We start from the raw sequence: 21,624 nt of genomic DNA, 5'->3' as shown, positions 1-21,624 counted from the left end.
AAAAGATGGAACACTGAGACTGATGTTAGGCAAGCGCTTAAATTTTTAATTCTTACCTTTCTGATGTATCAAAAGAGGTAACTGAGACATGGATACATGGAAGATATTTATGTATTAAAATACATAAAAACCTTTATGTACTTTTACCAAGAGAGGAACAAAGACATATATATATATATATATATATATATATATATATTATATAATATATATATATATAATGTTTTATCCTAACAGGGTTGTAGAGGTTCTAGTGTAGGTGATATACAGGGTCTGGCACAAATATGCCTCTTTTTTATTACAAAATCATAAGCATGTAATTCGTAACACAACAAGCCTCACACTCAAGCACACCATGTGACATTTAGGTGAATATTCAAATTAAAATTAGAAATGTATTACACCCATATTATTACCCTACCAACCACCACTCAAGCAGGTGTTACTTCTGTTTGGACCCTGTCTTTTAGACATGAAATAATGTGAAAGTAATTAATTCTGTCCCATGTGCAGCCACTGTAGATGTCTACTAGTTATCAGAGGAAGCATAAAGATATCTATGTTTCATAGTATAACCAAGAAATGATGCTGCGATCACTTGGGATTTAAAAGTTCTTCCTCTTTTGATAGAAACCAAGAGGCAGTAGATGGTGCCAATGGGCTGTGGAAGAGTGGAACCCTTGGTTTGGAGGACAGGGAGCCATAGCCCTGTGGAACCATGCCCTCATACAGACAGAGCAGCACAGAGCCTGCTGGGGGAACGTGCCCTGAAGAACTCAACTGATCCTTAGGGCTGTGTTTTTGACCAAGGGCATAGGAAAAACTTTAAGAAGGCTCCTTGATTTGTGATAGGGGTAGTAAAATTAAAAAGTAGATGCTCAAGAGGTTACCACCCGGAGCACACTAGAGGTAAACACTCTTTATAAACTAATCTCTTTCTTTGGCAGCCTCAGGTGCCAGCCTCATCAGTCTTTGGGGAAAGGTACTGGAGGCTCATATAAACTAGTAAAAGTCCTTGTTGAATTTGTGGGTATGTGTGTGTAATAAGATATTATAACTGGAATCAGTTGAAGATTCTCTTTGCTAGAAGTACAGAAGACCCTTTCTTTGTACTAGATCCATTTTTGGATTAGATGTGGTTTTGTTTCCCTCTGCTTACTCTTCTGGTTCCAGCCAAAGGAGCTCTACAGAAGATTCAAGGCTAAACATAAAAGCAAACATATTTATTATCAGCTGGATAGCAAACCCTCCTCATATTATTGCCTGCCAATCCCCCAATGCACATACTTTAAGTTATCAGGGCCAGAGCACAGGGCTGGGGAGGACCCAGCCACGACAGAGGAAAATGTGTGTCTTGTAAAAGGGCTAATGATGAGCCCTAAATCTGTCACATTGTAATCCTAAACCCATTTGCACATGGGACTCCAGAGCTCAGTGATGTCCTGAATGAAAGGATGTTCCATCACAGCCTGAGGACACTTATCTGGGATCTGAGCGTACATATACCCAGGATGGACAGTCATAGCAAAGTTTTGATTCAATCTGAATGAAGAGACTTAGGGAAAGCCTAGTTTTCTGCTCCAAGGCCAGGTTGGTACAGTCAGACTTTGATTTTTAGATGTGAGGGCTCTGCTCTGGTTTTTCTGGGGTGACAAAAGAGGGGATCTCAAGGTACATTTTGACCTGGAGAGAAAAAGAATAATTATTTTAGCTATTTGAAAAGTAAAAGGTGGCCAAAGTGTTTGGTTACATATTGAAGTCTGGAGGTCTGCTTATCTTAAGCATCTTGAGATCTGTAATGTTAGCAGGAACCTCTTGGTTACAGGATGGCCTCAGAAATAGAGGCTGGCAAATACTGTCCAAGTTCATTGCCGGGGCTCTGGGTTGAAGACCTCACCCATGCACTACACTCCCACAAGGTGTGCCTCTATTGTTCCTATGATCGAAAACCAATGCAAGCAATCAAACGTCACGCACTAGCAAAGAGATGCAAAACTTTCACCTTTAAACTCCTCCATGTGCCTCAAGAAGCAGAATACACTCTTTAATTCAATGGTGAGAAGGGAGGATACTGTAAAGGGATCTGAGCCCACATGTTAGAGCATGGCTAGGGGTTTCCTGTCTGTGCACATTTATTCAACAAATACTTATTTGTCACTCATACTACCAGACACTGTGTTAGGCATTGCCCTTCTTACTTGGGAGATAATTCACATTTCTTTCATCTTGTGAGTGAGGCATGAACTGCTCTTTGTTCTGGGTAATCTTTTCTAGGATGTTTCTATAGCAAGGAGTCCTGGAAAGTGGAGATAGTTTAGTTCCTTCTGTGAAGAGGGCAGGCACCCCTACTGCCCATCAGAAGAGACTCTGGTTTTCTTGGATCAGGATTCCTCTGCTGGAACTCAACCCACCATGTGGGCAACTACCCACTTAGAACCATGTATATTGTCCTTCAGGACTTGGAGACAAAGAGAACAGATCAAATATGTTTTTTATACTCTAGCTGTGCTGTGAGTGATAAAACCCCCTGTCTCTGAGCAAAGAGTCCCTGTCTTCTGTTAGCATCCACTGAAGGTCATAGGGCTGACTTGTTTTTACAAGGAGGAAAAATCTCAGTCCCTACAAAGTTCCTAACAGCTTATATTCTGATTGAATTTTATATTCAAAACACCCTAAAATTAAATATTTTATCTTCATTTTGTTGATTAGAACGGAAGCAGAGAAGTTAAATTACTTTTCCTAGGTCACAGAACTAACTAGTACCAGAGGGTATTTTTGTTCAACTGTGGTCTGATTCCAGAATCAGAATCAACTGTGTCTCTTTCCACAACATGTAGACACATTAAGTTGTAAACAAGAAAGTGCCTGTAGTTCTTTTTTTTTTTTTTTGAGGGTATACTTTATTTTGCATTTAATGGAATTGTTTAATATGCTATGTCACCTTTGTTTCCTAGCCCTACATTTTGTTTTTTGGCCATTGAAGCTTATGTATTTTTAAAGGCAGAGCAATTGAGTCTACTTTTGCCATTGGCTTTCTAAATGCAGCTAGAAATGTCTGGGCCACAAACCAGGGTTTCATGAATGCTATTAATATCTGTTATGACAGATTCTTTTTTTAATTTTAGTTTTCAATTACAGTTTACATTTAATATTATTTTGTATTAGTTTCAGGTATACAGCATAGTGTTTAAACAATCATATACATTACAGGGTGGTCCCCCCAATATGTCCAGCACCCACCTGGCCCATGCATTGTTGTTACCATATTATTGACTATATTCCCTCTACTGTACTTTACATCGCCATGACTATTTTGTAAATACCTATTTGTACTTCTTAATCCCTTCGACTTTTCACCCAGTCCCCAAACTGCCCTCCCATCTGGCATCATCAATCTGATCACTGTATCTACAAATCTGTTACTATTTTGCTTGTTCATTTATGTTGTTCTTTAGACTCTCCATATAAGTAAAATTATATACTATTTGTCTTTCTCTGTCTGACTTATTTCACATTAGCATAATAACCCTCTAGGTCCATCCATACTGTTGCAAATGGTAAGATTTCATTTGTTTTTATGGCTGAATAATATTCCATTGTATATACATATCACATCTTCTTTATCCACTCGTCTATTGATAGGCACTTGAAAGTGACTATAGTTCTATTTGTGGCACTAGGCCAGTTAATATCCTGTTGACTTCTAAATTATCCCTGGTGCTATGATGATAAAAGAAGCTCAGTCAAAAAGTGAAAAACAATGGAGGACTGTCTCCTCCAAAAGAACATAAACAGGATACACTCATCAGTAGTTCCTTCCACTGAAGAAAAAGTTCTCTAATGTGAAGGTTGGCTTGAAGATTGACCTACTGCCCTGTGTTCAGGAAAGGATGATATGTCTTTCTCAGCAAGCAGGATGGGTTGAGTCATGTGAAATCCAGACTAAAGGATGAGGAAGCTGAAGTGAGGGGCATGCTCCAGGATAACAGATGTCTCCACCACTTGGCAGGGCCATCACCATGACATGCCTTTAGAATCCCTCTTGTATATTTCCACAGTTATTTTCATCTTGTCTTTTGTTTAACTTGACCATTGCATAGTTTTATGATAGAGATTGACCTGTTCCTACAGTGGCTCCCTATAGCCTCAAGGACAAAGTCACATTTCTTAGACTGGGGCTGGAGACCCTCCATGGTCCTGCCCTAGTCTACTGTGCATTGATGCAGGTATCCTTTTCCCTCTGAAGTCTTCCCTAAGTCCAGCTCATCTCCTGGTATAATTGCCTTTCTCTTCTTGGTATTACACACTGAATTGTGCCACTACTCTCACAGCACCTCTAACACTGCAGGGCCATGAACTTGACATGTTTATCTTCTCCACCAAGCACAGAACCCTTGAGGCAGGATCTGTTCTATTCAGTGAGGTCATCCCCACACTTAGATAGGTACCTAACACATGTGTGTGAATTGCAGATATATAATCAGACACATTCAGGCACATGGTCTATTTGTCTCTGGATCTGAATATTCATTATTAAACATTTTTACTTTGAGTTTGAGAACTTTTTTAGAGCACAAATCATCCAAGAAGGGTCATCTAGCCAAGCATTTTCTTTTTTGATAAGAATGACTGAGTGGTGGATGAGGTGTGATCTAACTGAAAACATTTTACCCTGCTAACCATTCCACCAAAGGCCAACAGACCAGGACCAATTCCCACCACTCCAAGCTGCCACTGCCCCAGGCCAGCCCTCACCGAGAATGGAGATGTTTGCACAGGAGCCCAGGTCATTGCTGGCCAAGCCTGGGGTGCTTTGACCCTGACATTGGGTCATTCCAGCATCCCTGAGTCCTGGTGCACCTGATCCGCTCCCAGGAAGAACTCTTACTGATTCACTACAGCCTGTAAAGGGAAGGAGATTCCTGCTGATGGTCTCTTAGAAGCTCTGAGACCTCCAACAAGCCCTTCAGTCTTTCTGAGCCTCAGTTTCTATCCCTCTAAAGGGAGGATTAGGTCATATTTCTGAGAGGATTACTGAGAAGATAAAAGGAGGAACTGTGTGCAAAGAAGCTGTGATTTCACCGAGGATGACAGCTCCCCCTTGGGTGGCATTTGAAATGGTCACCTTGGACAATTCACCCCTACAGCTTCCATGTCACTCTGCCTCTGATTCTGGCTGGGCCTGGGGACCCAGTGGGCTGGAAGCAGACTGTACTTCCACAGAGTTTTTTGTAGTTTCATAGGGCAGGTGAGGGAGATGAAGCAAGGGGACAGAGAGCCCACCTCCCATGGGCCAGGTCTCAGATAGAGGGCTGCTAGACCAATGGGGGTGGAAAGAGAGAAGGAGGGAGAGGAGACTTATCAGTGGCCCTCTTCTTCACAAAGGCATCAGCTCAGGGGCTCCGGGCTCATCCTCTCTCTCTGGAGCCTTTCTTAAATAAAAGCATGTCTGTGTGTGGGTTCTGGGTGCACTAGGCAGTGATTTAAGCTTACAGTCCTTGAAGGTGAGGCCATATGCCCACATATTCTCAAAAACCTAAAGTGATGTCACAACAGGAAGGATTGTTAGATGTCGTTTAGTGTTTCCCAAATGTGTTCTGTGGAACTCTTGGTCCTATAGGTATTCTGAGAAGAAATGGGGTCTCTGGCCAAATACATTTGAGGAAGGCTGCATTAATTTTCCTACTCCTCACATCTCAAGTTCTAGCACACATTGGAATACTAAAGATACTAGGAAGCCCTCACTGGTTTAACTTGGCTTAATATGCCATTTTCCAAACCTGTTTGTACCTGGAGCATCCTTTGTGTTTGGGCTGTTTATCAAGATTTTGCCAACCAGTGTTCAACAGAGCACAGTTTGGGACATGGAGATAGAGCCAAGTCCTTCATTTTACAGATGAGACAGTGGAGGGCCCGCAAGCTCAGGTCACCCAGAGAACCATCTTGCCTTTGGCCAGCTTCATTTCTCCTCTCTGCCTCTCTGCCTTATGAGAGCCCCAGGACTTCCAGCTCCTTTGGCTGGTGGTTAGTCATCCCTGACTGAGCTTGGATCCATTATCTTTCTAGGGAGAGTGACAAGGGACCTTTTAGCTGATTCCCAGTTGTAAATGGGGCCACCTATGGAAATCTGAGCCCTAGGGATTTCCTGGTAGCCAGAGTACAGCCAGGCTCCAAGTCTTTAATCTTGGAGCTGCTGGTTTTTGGGCAATTGCTGAGCTACTGGGGGTCTTGGAGAGATTCTTATGAAAGGGGATGGTTAGTAAGTTCATCTTTCTTTTCTGCTATTCATTCTAAATTATAATTGCTGTTCAGGAAGCATTTAGAAGTGGTGCAATGAGGAACTTTTGTTTACCTACACATACATAGTTTATATCCAGTACCACATAATGGCATTATAAAACGATTCTGAGCACTTGGCACATTTGTTACTGCCATCAATCCTGAGAATGTGTACCATGGAGGGATGTTCACAAGAGGGACAAGAAGGCCATAGAGGTCAAGCCAGTTGACCAAGTTCTAGGACCAGGAAAGGGGAGCCAGGGCCCAAACCCAAGGACTCTGTGCTCTAACCACTGTTATTATGGGAAGGATGGGGTTCACTCATATTTTTTTAACAGGTCCATTTTTTTCTAATACTGTATTAGAGAATCAATGCTTCAGCCACTGCCCTTGTGCGGGGACAGTCTATTACTAGAGGGACATTCCACTGTTACATTTGTTTCATGAAGCTAGTGACTGTGTGAGGAAAAGGAATGCTGGTCACTTGTCCCTCCCTCCCCTGGAAGGCATAGGAGCCATGTGTGCTATCTGTGCTGGGACTGGCAATGGAGCCAGAAGTGGACGGTGCAGCCCCATGCATTCAGGCATACACGTAGACTCTATCAGAGATACACAGATGCATTGGTAAAAAGCCAGTCCTGGGTGGCATTTACTCTCCTCCAGACAATTATGGTAATACTGTTTGACTCTGAGTACTCAGTTAGGTTTCAAATTTATTTCCAATCACTTACAGCTGGATCAGTAGAAGACTAAGGTGTCCATAGCTCTGTCACCTGCTATTCCCCTGGATGTCAAAGAGTGACATTTGATGCCATTGTCCTAATCACCATACTGCTGACTCACTTCCTTGATTTTCAGTCCCCAGGCCCACCCATCCCACTCAGATTCAGCAAGAACTTACACACCACACTGAGGATAAATTACACTGCCTAGGAAGACCCAGACTTCTTCCCTCTGGCAGAGCAAAAGCTGGCCGCATCAGTGGTCATTGTGCCCTTGGGAGAGGATTCTCTGGACTGAATTCCTCTTCCTCTCCTCCCAGCTCCCTGGCCCAGCACCCAGCATTCCCCTGTCTTGGGCTGGGGTGGGTGCTCTCATGGTCTGCTTGGTATTGCAGATGGTTGAGTGAAGTCATGGAGTAGGAGGAGGCACTGGGGGAGGTAAGGTCTGGTGCCCCTCAGATAAAGTACTCCTTTCTGCTGTTGTCACCAGCCTCTTGGAGAGATAGGTCATCCTGCATGGCTACATCTGCGGTCTCAGCAAACTCTGTGCCCTTGTCCTCATTGGTATGGTAAGTACCCTTGTGCCGGTACATGTAGTGTAGCGTGAGGACAAGGAGGCAGACCAGGAAGAAGGCCACAGCAGCGATCACTCCTGCAGATGGGAAGAAACACACAGCTCTGTGTGAAACCAGAACAGGGGATCAAGATACATAGGGGTTGTGGCAGGACAGACTTGCTGCTACATGAACATCAACCACTAGATGGTCTGTCTTATTCCTGCCACTCTTCTCCCTGCTGTGTGTGTGTGCTCACCCCTCATCCATGCTCATTTGAGTTCCCCCTTCTCTCCATTCTTTCCTTCCTCTTTCTTCCCTCCCCACTTCTGACTTGGCAGACACAGTCTGGAACAGTGTTTCAGACTTGATCCCTGCTGAGGAGCAGATGCTCACAGTGCATTGACCTATGTGCATGATTTGTAATTTGTGGGTTTGCCTAAAGCTGAGGTGTTCAGGGGATTCAGAACTTTCAGTGTTAAAACCAGGGGTTTCCTGGGTCATGAGGCTTAAAGTGCTAGAATCAGGAAGGTGCTGGAAAATGGGGTGGAGATGTCTTCTTGATGTACACTATTCAGGAGAAAAGACTAGGCTGATGGACTGGGCTGAGCTTGGGCCTCCTGGGACAGGATGGTTTGGGTGAAGTGTGGCTTCACTGCTCATTGCTCCACTCAACTTCCCTGAATTGCAGGAGGGCAAGGGTTGGCCAAGCAAAAGACTGAGCAGGGAGGGGATCCTGAAGGATGCCTGTGAGGGTATGTGGTGTGGGGATCAGCTATTCCTTCATTTGGGATCAGGATGGGTTGAGAGATGAGATTTGAGGGCTGGTCAGTACAGCCATGTCGCAGTGGACCTCAGGGTGATGGGCGAGTGGGGAGACTAGAGTTTGAACAAGGCTAGTGGGCAGCCCCTGGTGGGGTGGACGGAAGGCTTATGAATTTAGACATTTGCTTTAAAGCCACAGAACAAGTCCTCTGTCTTAATTTAAGAGCATAGGTTTATTTGTGGACTTTGGGGGATGTTAGAGAAAACTGTTCTCAAGTTTCACCTTTGAGGAACAATTTCCTAAACTTCTTGCTGCCTTCAGGACAGCACTTTGTCTGCATGATGTTAATAATACTGTCTAAGAAAAGGAAGTGTTTGGTGGCCCAATGAGCTGGAGAATGTTAGTTACATAGAGCCTAGCAGGAGTTTGAGGGCCTGCTTTCTCTTGTTTATATCTAATAGTGAAGTCCCTGAGCTGCTAACAAGCTGGGGAGATGCGTGAATCCTAGAAATAAACAGTAGGCTACACCTCCCAAACCTAGTCATTTCTGAAGTACAATTTGGGGTCGTAACCATGACCAGTGGAGTCAGTGCAGAGTTCTAAGCAAGGCTAGATCAGGGTCACATTTCTTTAGGATGGAGAGATATGGGTGTGAACCCAGGACAGGGAATGGGGTGAGATGAGGACACAGAAAAGAGTTCAGAGAGCTCTGGTCCATACAGGCAACATCTCCAATGCAGTGACTCTATCTCCAGCCCCTGATCTCCATGAATCCACAGCCCTGTGAGGACCCTGACATGGTGCCCTCAGCACCACTCTTGCCTTACCATCACCCACTGGGATACTGTGCTAGACATTTTCTTATAGGGCCAGACTCCTCCAGTCTACATTCAAAACTGTCTTTGAGAGAGGAAAGGTACTAGCTATCCCCTGGCCCAAGTCCTCAAATGAGTTCTCCCCTTGGATGTTTCCTCTGATCCTCCTGACTACTTGAAGGGCCCCCAGCCAGCTCACCTGCAATGATGGCAATGTCCACTGTCGTCCAGGCCATACCGGGGTTGGACTCTGAGAAGAGAACAAAGGAACCCTTTGAGAGAGGAAGTTCCCCCACACCGGCAGCATCTCAGCCCAGCATGCACCCTCTGTTCACATGTGAATAGTTTTGTGAATGGGCCTGGAGTGGGCAGAGTGGACATGGTCAGAGGCCATTGTCAGGTCTCTGACCAGGGGTGCACAGAGAATAAGATACTCCAATGAGAGCCAACAAGAACTTTTCATGACCACAAAGATTCCTGCCCCTCCCCCAATAGTAGTGCTTCTCCTGAACCAAAATCAGACTCACGCAAAGGTGTCACCACCTGAGAGCACTTGGTAAGGTAACTTTTCTGACCAGATCTGTGCATTCCTCAGCAGATCATCAAGTGTCAGATGTGGCTGCAACTGCACAGCTATCATGGATACTGTGTCACAGAGGGAACTCTCCAAGGACTCAGGAAAATCCTGTTTCCCCTTATGACTTTAAGGCCAAAATTATCTTCCTTTTTTCCAGAACATCCAGACCTCCTAGTCTGAAGCTATCATCACTCTCAACTCAAAGGAGCTCACACTCTCCTGAGTCCTTGGCCTTGTGCTCTGGCTAGACAATGTGGACAATGGGAACCAGGGTGGAGGCACTTCCACCTGAGGCAGAAGGAAGAGCCATTAGAGGTGTGAAGATAGAGCCTTGCAAGAAAAAGAATTATCCCCCAACCCCACAGCTTCATCTGAAAATACAAGAGAAGAAAGGGTCAGTTTGTGTCCCTGGAGCCAGGGCCTAACCACTGCTCTCTGTTACCATCTAAGAAATGTCACTAAACCCTTCTCCCAAGACCCAGCTCCTGTTGATATCTCATATCCTGTCAGCTGCGTCTATGCTGCCAGCTGGAGAGGAAATGTCACCTACATAGGAGGGCAGCACTGTGTGCCCTGCAGCCTCCAGGAGCTGCTTGCCTTTGACCAGAAGATAGGCACTGGCCTCCCTGTGGGCCTGGAGTGCAAGCAGAGAATGGGTTGCAACTGAAGGGCAGATTGCACAGGCAAAAGCCATCCCCAGCCCTGGCAGTGGGTGCTATCATGCTAGGGAACTTCAGGTTAAAACACAGGCTCTGTCCTTTTTTGGCTGTCAAATTTTGACAAGTTACTTGACCTCTTTGGGCATGCATTTTATTATGTATAACTTAAAGAAAGGAGAACCTTTCCATTTTTCTGGCTTGCTGTAGGACTGAATATAGGACTGAAATTTAAATGGCAGCTTCGCCCAAGGCATGTGTCTAGTCAGTGCACAGAGAACCAATGCAGTGCTCCTCCTCTTCCTTAGCCTCCAGGACATCCCACACTGGAATTTCCTGACTCCTCCATGGTTGTACCAGGCTGCCTCTCCACCTTCTCCTGCACCCAGAGGGGAATGGTGAGTGTAGGACTAGGATAGGTCTTCACCATCTCAGCACCCACCAGATCACTGTCTGTTGTCCCTGCACTTGGCTGTGTGTCCCTGGCCCTGACCTTGTGGTGAGGCCTGCAGCTGAATGTCCAAATTGGGAGTTCAGAATCCCAGAGTTGTGGCACAACTCAGCCACTCTGCTTCCATCACTCACATTAGCTTTCCCCTGCTTCGTTCTTTATCTGCCTACTCATTACTTGATCTCTTAGTTGGGCTTCCCTTGAACAAAATACTATAGGACTAGGGATTTGGTTTATTCCCTCTTATAGCATAAATGCCTGAATCAGGGTCTCAAACATGATGGTGAGTGTGACCCTGAGAAACACCATTTACATTGTGACTCAAGTCCCTATGCTTGTGGTATGTGTGCACAAGTAAAATCGAAGCTCTACCAAACTGTCTCCCAACTGGATGAGTGGGGTCCTGATGCTTTCTAAGCTATTTTCTGTCTCTCTCTCCCCCTCCCCATTCTTCATTTCTCTCTCTCTCCTTCATTTTGTCTTCATTCTTGGGACAGAGTAAAAAACAATGGACCATGGCAGCATTTGCAGCAATGTGGTGAATTATGGATAAGAATAGAACAGATTAATTTATTTACCATCACTGAGTACAAAACACAAGGCTCCAAGGAACAAGGAATTAAATACCATCAGGAGTCTGATTAGTCTCTTCAAGTGGAACTGTGTTCCACCTTATCCATCTTGAGGAGGGTTATACCTATGATGTCTGGAGGAATTTCTCAGGAAAGTTATCTCAACTCTGAAGGCCCCCTTTCTTTATGTGCAAAACAGAAATAGAGCTACCCTAGCCTAACAGGCTTCCTGTGAGCTGACAGCTAAGGCACTGTTGTTTAACTGAGTGTGCATCAAAACTGGTGATGTCTTACACCATTGACTGGACAACTGCCCCTACTGCCTCAGACTCTGAGTCAGCAGGTCTGGATGGGCCTGAGAACACGCATTCCTGTAACACCTTCCCAGGTGACACTGCTGGTATAGGGGCCCCCCTCAGAAAATTACTGTGCTTGTGACTGTAAGAGTGGTTACAGGCCACATGGCTCAGTTCAACTGCTATTACACAATAAACTTTACACAAACTGAGGGGCCTGGTACCCCTTCCGCAATGCAATTAAGAAGTGACAGTCACAGCTTCCCCCACTACAACCCTGAGCTCAGTGTTCTTTCTTCGGGAGTGAACTAACATAGTGGGAGAGCTGGCACAATTAACTCAAATCATTTATCATCTCTGTTGACTCCCCTGCCTAGCTTCAGAGTGAGTGGGTAAGGGGACAGGGGACCCTGCACAAGGCTCTGATAAGTGCATATACCCTCTGATCAGTGACTAATCAGGGACTGCTGTTGTCACTGCTATATCAACTAAAAGACCCTACTGTTTCCAATACCTAATTATGTCAGCTGCACTTGCTTACAGGAATTGAAAAAGGATTCCGCACCTCAAAGACCAAGGTGCTGAGTGCAAAAACCAAAATGGAAACAGGACATCATGTATAAAAAGGACCATGCATAAAAGAGCCAACTGCAACAGAAGAATAACTATGTATGTCTAAAGGAATTTAATCTCTCCATGCCACAGACTATAAACACAGAAAGCTCACCCTTCTCTACTCCTTGATCAAAGAATAAAGTTTCTGCTTTGTTTTATTGAACTCAGTCTCCTTCTATTGGCACAAATGACAGAGGGCAGAAGGACCTTGGTTTTGACCCCTGACCTGGAAGGTTGGGTAACACAGTCTTCTCAGCCTGGCTCTTTGGAAATTCTGAATAGGTCTGAGGTGCTCTCAGATGACCCCATGTTTGCTGAGTGACTTCAGTGAGACTGTGGAAGGAAGAACAACCACTGCTGATTTAAGTGTGCCTGGATCCCAATGGTGCAGCAGGAAGTACAGGAAGGTGCTTTGCAAAGGTAGATACCTAGAACACCAAAAATGGCAAAGGCAATGGGTACATGGAGATATTTTGGGGATATTTTGTGGGCTACACAGTGGGGCTGTGTATCCCAAGCAGTGTCTGCTTAGCTTCCCAACTCTGAGCTCCACCATAAGTGGCTGTAGCACAGAAGGCCCTGGAGATACCTGTTTCTAGCCCCAGCTATCTCTATGTGGAGAGAGTGAGGGCACACAAGAAACCCCATCTGCTGGGCTCAGGGCTAGGTGCCTGCCTGCATACCTGTGCACACGTGTACATTGTTGTTGGGCAGGTATGGAGTGCACTGGAGAAAATGTGAGAAACCAAGCTCCACACCACCCTGGACTGTCTTGGGGGGTGCTGCAGCCTCTCAGACCTCAGCTTTACTACTGTGTAGGGTCCTTGCAAGTATGTGGGAGCACCTAGTACAGTGCCCACATAAGCTGACTACTTGAATATTACTTATTCATATTGCTGTAATTTTTGACAGTGTTGACATGGCCTCAGTCAAAGCGGGGTTCTCAAAAATGGGTATCTTTAATGCTCCTGTACCCTCTTTGGCAAATATGTCATCCTGATAACCAAAAACTATTTTTCTAGTAATTTATTCTAGAGAAATAATCTGAACTGCAAAGAAAAATTCATGCTAAGGCAGGTATATTGTAATAAGGCTTAAAGTAAAAGATAAAAGGAAGAGAAGAATCTAAACATTCCATGTTAGGAAACTGGTTATGTAAATTATGATATGCCTATATGATAGAATATTATGAAATTATTGAAATGATGCATAGGGAGTCTTAGTGACAGGCGGAAATGCTTACAGTATAATTTAAGGGAAAGAAATAGGATCCTATAAATATAAATTATGTTAATTATTTTTAAAAGCCTAAGAAAAAGAAATGAAAGGAAATACACTTGAGATTTTGAGGTGGTAAATTTGAATGGTGGACGGGAGTTACTGTGGCATTGTTTTCTTCTAAGGTACAGTTTCATATGCTTTCCAAACCATCTACAATAAACATAAACATGTGTCACTTTTAGGGATAAGGAGTAGGAGCGGGTCTTCAGAATTGGCTCTCAGAACTGACTTCAGACTAGAAGTCCATGTAGGTGTCATCCAGTTGACCTGCCTGCCCAATCTTGTGCCCTACTGGGTGTCTCCCATGATCCACCTGGGCTGTCACTGGACAGTGGGACTGTGGCTACATTCTCTAGAAAGTGACCATTCCAAGACATACCTTTTTGATATGCAGATTATTATTGATCCAAAGGCAACCCAGACCCTGCAAACTTAAGAGAAGCATATGTTCCCTTTAATTACCTAGAATTTAAATTAGGGGCCTTGCCCATAATAAGAGATTATCAGAGATAACCTTTTTGACCTATCTATAGGGCAGGGAAAACTCCTAATTACTGAACATTCTGCTCAGTAATTACAATGACTTCCTTCTCTCTGAGGACAGAAATTGCCTTACATTATCCTTATCTCAGAATTCCATATGTACCTCATTTTCCCTTTCTATCTCCCATATGTAATACATATGTAATTAAATTTGGTTATTTTCTTTTGTCAATTTGTCTCATGTAGATTTAATTTTTAGAACAGCCAAAAGAAGCTTGGAGTGTAGAAAAAAGGTTCTTCCTCCCCCATCAATGATTTTTTCCTACCCTTTTTGAGTCTGTGTCTATTTCTATATTTATAAAGTAACAGTTGAACTTGGCCTCTAGAAGCAATGATCTCTCAGTCTGTCTTGCAGAAAGGTGCACTAAGCTGAGTGGGTGTCAGAGAAGTCAGGTTAGAAAGGTCCTTATGTTACAGGGTGCAGCCAAGAGGGGGGACACCAAATGGGCATTTAAAATGGAGTCCAGAACTCAAGGCATCCAGGAGATTTCTGGATGTCCTCACTCCCCCCAACTCCAGGTGTGGGTTGGGGGAAGGGACAAATGGAGCAGGGCCTTTGAGAGCTGTTTTGCATAGCAACAGCCTTGCAGCTAACCTCTGGTGTGGTCATTTAACATATCTATAGCCTTTGGCTGGTTGCTTAGATATGTTAAATAGCTGTGGCCAAGCTCTGAGCCAGGGGAATGGAAGTAACTACCCCACCAAGGTGTAACTGGGGGGCAGGTCCCCCGAGTTACAGCTCCTGCATGGGAGTTTGGAGAAGACTGGCTCCAGGACATGGGGCCACACCTGCCCAGACTCATGATGGCAGTCCAGTAAAGCTGGAAGGATATGAGTTCTGGCATGTGAGCTGAGTGTGGGAGGAGTCAGAAATGGGGCTGCAGAGGAAGACTGGCATGGGGATTTAAACCCAGAGGAGGCAGCCATTGACAGGGAGAACCATGTGGCTGTGGAAGTGCAGAGATCACAGCTATTGAGGAGAGAGAACCACGCAGCTTTAGCAGAGTGGAGACTCCCGCAGCCCTGAGAGAACCACGCGGTTTTGGCTGAGTGGGGACTCCCGTGGCCCTGGGAGAGCGGACCACGTGCCTTTGTCAGAGTGGGGACCCGCCCCCACAGCTTTAGAAGGGGGACCACCACCTGGTTTTAGCAGAGATCCCGGCAACTCAGCTGAGGGTGCCGGGAACCCAGGGAGGTCTCCCAGTCGAGATTGAGTACTAACTGGGAATAACCAGAGGACTGCCTGAGCCATGGACTTCTATTTCCTTTCCTGAGATACGGTACTCTGAACTGGGCAAAGGGGGAAGGAAGGAAGGACTGTGTCTGTTTGTGGGTGTTTTAAGGGACTTTAGGATTTTTTGATGAAGACATTAGGTCACTACTTTAAGTTTGTATAGCATTAAATAAACATTTCCTTTCCTTTTCATGAATCTCTGGCATTGAGAGACGTCTTTCCTCTGGTGGCGGACATAACAGACCTGGGGGCTTCTTTCAGTAATAGTATATCGTCCCAGGCCCCCCACCTTGTTTGTTCTGTAACACTTATTCACTCTGAAAGCCAACCATTGTAACCTGAGGTCAGTTGGGTTTGCACCTTAAGGTCACAGGATATCTCCTCTTTCAAATGTCTTGGGGAGAAGGATTGGAGGAGTTAAAACCACCTGTTGTTAACACTGTAGTGAGCAGGTGTTTATCAGTGGCTGGGATCATAGCAGCTTTGGGTTATAAATAACCTTGAAGCTCATTCTGGCCATCCTTGCCTGGTTCTTCTGTTTCCCTACAGCCTTCCTGACCAGTTTTACACTGTGTCCACAGCTACCCTGAGGTAATCAAACCAGCCTCCAGTACTAGGTCTTTCCAACCACACCAGGTGGCTCTGTGCCCCTGGGACCCAGCCCTCCATCTGGCCTTTGTCTTAGTCACACTGTCTGTTTACCAGAGTTCCACACTGGCCTGGGGCTGCCACCACTACTTTTCATGTTGTCTTGGAAGAAAATAAAATACAAATGGATGATCTGCAAGGCTTTGTTAGCAAGTTAATTTCACCCATCTCCTTATCAAATCAAGGGAATCAATATGCAAAACTACTATTTGTTCACATTTCCATTTCTGTCCTGGTCTCCCACAATCATGCCTGCAGAGGGGAGGTGCTGAGGTGAGAGGGAGCAGAGCAGATGGCTCTGTGGTACAGGAAGCAGCAGAGGAAGGGGAAGAGGCCCTACAAGGGGTATGCAGTTTCTTTCTGCCCCTCCTTGCTGTCAGAACACACTCTGTGTGTCTGTCCTTGGCAGGAATGGCATGGTGGGCAGGTTCTGCAACTTTCTAGTCGCTTTAGGGAAAAGAAAAGTCTAATCAAAACAAAAGCTTTGGTCTCAATTCATTTTACATCTCCTAAAGGGCAAGCTAGTCATAGGAAGAGAAATTTTGCATGGTTCCACTTTGATGAAAAACTAAAGTAGTTAAGTTCATGGAATCAAGGAGTAGAAGAGTGGTGGTCAGGAGCTGGGGGGTGGCGGGGGAGGAGAGTTGGTAATGGAGGAGCATAAAGTTTCAATGAAGCAAGGTGAGTTAGCTCTAGAGATCAATTATACACCACTGTACCTGTATATAGTCAAATGTAATGGATAGTACACTGAAACATTTGTTGAGAGTGAATCTCACATTAAGTGGTCTTTTCTTACCACAGTAAAATAAAATTGAAAAAAAAGTCCCCCCTGTGCTCAGCCTGTCCAGCAGAGGAAAAGGGGCCTGGCCGATAATCCTCTCCTCATCTCACCCTCGTTGCCAGCTCTGAGCTCAGAACCCTCCTGGGCTGCAGTGGGAGGAGGATGCCAAGCAGGAGGGAACCTTCTTTCTACTTAACAGGTAACATGGTTATCTCATCTTGGCAATAATGCCCTTGATGTGTAAGCTCCTTCTGAAGGCACAGTGATGGGCTCTGGAAAGAATTAGTGTAGGAATGCCCACCCTGCACCATCTTTCTCTCACATGGCCCTCAAGCTGCCTGAGCTTTCAGTGGTCCCCTGCCTAGCCTGGGCTGGGCTCTGTCAATGGAGTGCTCTGAAAATACTTTATACCCAGCCCCTTTGGATCTGCACAACAGAGATTGTTTAGGGTATGCATCTGCTGCCCTGACCCAATCTCTTGGCATGTGCCTGAGAACCTCTGACACCTCCCAGGAATTCCCATGCAGTTCAGTACTCCTTCCTGGCAATTGGAGCAAGTATGCACTGTGAATGGGGAGCCAGGCTCCCTTAAGCACTAGCCCTGCTTGCTCTGGGGGCTCTCTCAAGCCCTTCTCAATTGCTTTGAGGTGAAGATAGGCCTAGAGCAACTTGGAGAGGTGGGAGTAGCTGTGTGTGCCTCTCAGGAACAATGCAGTATTGTCTTCTCCCACAATCACCCTCAGGGATGCCCTGCATGACAGTTGTCTAGGACAGCTTGTGGTTGATCACACTAGAGCCAGTGTGAATTCCACTTAGGACATGTCTAGTGTCCGTTTTGAATGTGAGTGTACTTACTACTCATTTTCCTCAGCTTTGAGTCTTTCACTGACTCCCTCCATCAGAAGAGACCTATTCATTCCCCATCTGGTTCACACACACACACACACACACACACACGTATATGACCCAACACATACATATATGCATGAACACATGTGTGGCTTTCTATGTCCTGCAGCTTTAACAATGACTCCCCAGGGCAGTGGCAGGTGCATCTCTAAGGCACAGCCCTGGCACTTCTGGCAGGATTGTGAGTATCTCAGGTCCATGACTCTTGTGTCCCAGCACTGGGTCAAGCCTATGCATGTTGGGCAAGATCCAGGTATGATGGGAAGATATTTCTTTGATACTTTTTTAAGGAGTAGCTCAGGGTGGGAAGGAGCATGGGGTCAAAGGACCCAATCTCTCTAGTCTAGGATAGAACAGAGGTAAGTGTTATTATGTGTCTCCATGGGGTGACCGTGGATGCTTGGCTGCCTCTGAAGCTTTACCTGGTGACAATGTACCCTCTCCCAGACTACCATAAAAGCAGGACCTCCACCCCTAAGTCATCTGTGTATCTTTTGTTTGCTCCCCCATTCATAATACTCTCAGGCCTGGCTGCTCCCTGGCTTCTACTTCCCCAGTGACCCCTATTGCCTGAGGATCTGTCTTCCCACTGAACTCCCCTTTCCTGGTGGGATAATGATGCAATTGCTACCATTTGGGCTCACTTTATAATTATATGTATTGTTTCAATTTCTCAGAAGAATAATTGAGATGAATGTTGTAATGCCTTTTACTTTACAATTGAAGAAGCTGAGGCCCAATAGGTTGGGTAACTTGCCTGAGGTCACACAGTGATTATGGGTGGGATTGCAATCAGGTCTGATCCCAAAGCTCATTCTAGAATTATCCATTGAACAAAATTTCACCAGGGGCCTATTGTGTTTTGATTTAGAGCCTAAAGATCTTACAGTAGATGGCACAAAACCCTGCCCATAGGGGCTTCTATTTTTTATTTTATTATTTTTTTCAATTACTGATGATGTAAAGTACAACATAGGGGAATATAGTCATTAATATTATAATAACAATGTAGGGGTTTCTATTTTCAGAGGATGGAGCAAACAATAGGGAGTAAATAATGTGGACCCATGATGTAGGCCAGGTGGTGATAAATGCTATAAGACATTAAGAAAAGAAAAGGGGGAGAGGGCTTGCTTTTTCAGAGGATGACCAGAAATGTTTCTCAGAGGAGGCACCTTCTGGGCTGTGCTATAGACTGAATGTTTGTGTCATCCCAAAATTCACACGTGGAAATCTGTTCCCCAGTGTGATGGAATTGGGGGCCATTGTGAGGTGATTAGGCTATAAGAGTGGAGTCCTAAAGAATGGGATTATGATCTATTAAAGAGATTCCAGACAGTTCCCTTACCCCTTCTACCACCTGAGGACACAGTGTAAAGACGGCTATCCATGCACCAGATACTGAATCTGCTGGTGCTTTGGTCTGGGATTTCCAAGCCTTCAGAGTTGTGATAAATAAATGTCTGTTGTTTAAGCTGTCCAGACTATAGTATTTTGTCACAGTGACCCAAAAGACTGCCTGAACTAAGGGAGGGAATAAGCCCTGTGAACTTCTGAAAGAGGAAGTTTTGGGAAGATGTCAGCCAGCAGGGAGGCCAGGTCAGGGTGGGCTCATTGTACTCTATGTAGCCAGAAGATCATGTGGCTGGAGCTGAGAAAGTCAGGGGTCAGGAGCTAGGAGCTTCATGAGAGCACAACAGGCTGAAAGATGTAGACCTGGAGCCATAGTACCAAGTAACCTCTTAATTCCTCCAGAGGCCTGGGAGGTCAGGAAGGGTGTCCAGCAGAAGCAGTATGAATTGTATGTCTGAGGAGAATCACTTTGGCTGTTGTGCTGAGGACAAAATTTGGGTAAGAAGGGAGAACACAGTGGTCTAGGCAAGTGTGTGGACTAGGGCTGTTGTGGTGCTGGTAGTGAGGAACAGTAAGGTTGTGGATGTATCTGCAAAGTGATTCCAATAAGATTTGCTAAGGGAATAGATGTGAAGTGTGTAAAGAGAGGCTTGAAGATTTTGTCCTAAGCAAGAAGGATGGGTTTGCAGCTCACTAGAAGGGGAAGCCGGAGAAGGGGGTTGTCTGGGGATGCTGGGGTAGAGGTCTCTGCTGGGTGCAGGACATGTCATGCTCAGGATCTTGTGAAATGTGAAGCACAGGTGCAGTGCAGGCCACTAAACATCAAGTCTGGAGCTCAGGGGTTGAGGAGAGTTGGGTTCCTGGCTGGGGGTCCCCAGCATCTTGATGGCTCTTATAGCCATAGGCAGGTACAAGACCCCAGAAAGTATGACTGGGGAAGAGAAGCAACACAGCCGAGCCTTAGGCCTTAGTCATGAGGGGCCTGACAAGGGGGAAGGCCGGGTATTGAGACCCATCAAGAAGAGTAAGTGAACCAGGATAACACCAGAGAAGACAGTGTCTGGGGAACTGTATTGTGCATCCCACAGCACTGGGCAGCCCTACTACAGCTTTCCCATTGTCCATGGCTGCTCTGTGCCGCTAGGGCCTCAGTGTGTGCATGGGCCTCCATCTCCTCTCACATCCTCATAGACCTCACTACTGAGGTTGCCCTCTCTCCTGTATCACCCCTGACAGCATTCTATTCTCCAAACTTAAAGAAAGAAAAACTTCCCTTGATACCTTGTCTCTCTCCAACTCCTGGTCCCTTTTTCTAATCCTCTTTGTAGCAAAGATTTCCCAAAGGATTTCTATACTTGCTGTTGTTTCAATGCTTCTTTTTCAGTGAAATAAGCTGACACAAGATGGTGCTTGGAGAGAGGGGAGCAGAAGGAGTAATTGAGCAGAGAAAGGTGGTGATTTGCTGGACAGTGCATTTGGGTGTGTGATTATGGCTCTGAGGTAGGGCCAGTAAGTGTGAGTGTGTGAGTATGTGTGTGCCTGAGTGTGAGGGGTGTATTTCCAGCCATGGTGCATTGTTTGAGTTCAGGTACATAGGAGAAGAGAGAGCTGTATTTATGTATCCAATTCTGGGGCATTAGGAGACAGGGAGAAACAGTTAAGAGAGTTCGACTATCTCCCACCCCCAAAACACACAAACACACACATACACAACCACCTGGGGACACAACAGAAAACAGCATGGGAAGTTCCAGTCCTCCTTGAGTTTATAATAGAAGGAAGGAATACAGACAATAAAAAGGAAAAATAAATAAACTATATAGTATGTTAGACATTGCTAAGACAAAAATGAAGCAGAAAAGAAGGCAGTAACCATAGGTGGGAGTTGTAGAGTCACAAAGAAGGTAGCATTTTATAAGACCTGACAAAGGCAATGAAGTATATGGACATCTGGGGAAGAGTGGTCCAGACAGAGGAACAACAAGTGCAATGGCATTGGAGTGGGAGCAGCCTGGTGTGTTTATGGAGCAGACAGAGGCAAGAGTGTCGGAGTGAAATGAGTGCAGGTGAGATATGAAAGGCACAGTCAGAGAGTTACCTTGAGTGCACTGTCTGAGCTCAAATCTGACTCTGAGGTAGACAGGAGCAATGATGGGATTCTGAGTAGAGGAGTGACATAAATTGACTGACTCATTGACAGGATTGCTCTGGCTGCTGTGCAGAGGAAGGGGACCCACTGGGGGTGGGGCATGGGATGTCACAGTAAAATTTAGAGAAGAGAGGATGGATTTCATTAGAAGAAATGAGAAGTAGTGGGTTTTGAATATATTTCCTAGGCATTATTGACAGGAGTTAAGGACATATGAGGGACTATAACAATGGACTGGGGATTCAAAGGTGCATGGGGAGATAGTGAAGAAATGTGGCATGTGGGACAGTGAGACATGGCCAGGCCACCAGATCTGAGGTACCCATGGGGCTCCAGAATTGTAGGAATAGATATGTCAGAAGTGGTCAGGAAACACGATTGTTGAAATGGAGACTGTGGAAGTCACAGGCAAAGTCTTAT

General features: G+C 45.3%; 1 protein-coding gene across 3 annotated transcripts in view; it reads right to left on the bottom strand.

Moving 5' to 3' along the window:
* Positions 1–5,962: 5,962 nt before the first annotated feature.
* Positions 5,963–21,624, bottom strand: part of GYPC (glycophorin C (Gerbich blood group)) — a 36,990-nt gene continuing 21,328 nt past the window's right edge. Inside the window, exons 2-3 of one of the 3 annotated variants that reach the window (XM_036023548.1) lie at positions 9,336–9,386; positions 5,963–7,653 (exon numbers count right to left, since the gene is read on the bottom strand). In XM_036023548.1, coding sequence (XP_035879441.1) covers positions 7,457–7,653; positions 9,336–9,386 — 248 coding nt within the window. In that variant the 3' untranslated portion in view covers positions 5,963–7,456. Of the gene's footprint in view, positions 7,654–9,335; positions 9,388–21,624 lie in introns of all 3 variants that reach the window. The other 2 variants (XM_036023549.1, XM_036023550.1) reach the window with 2 other exon arrangements.

The sequence above is a fragment of the Phyllostomus discolor genome, chromosome 4, assembly GCF_004126475.2.
Source record: "Phyllostomus discolor isolate MPI-MPIP mPhyDis1 chromosome 4, mPhyDis1.pri.v3, whole genome shotgun sequence".
NCBI lineage: Eukaryota > Metazoa > Chordata > Mammalia > Chiroptera > Phyllostomidae > Phyllostomus > Phyllostomus discolor.
This window is presented reverse-complemented; position numbering and strand designations above follow the sequence as displayed.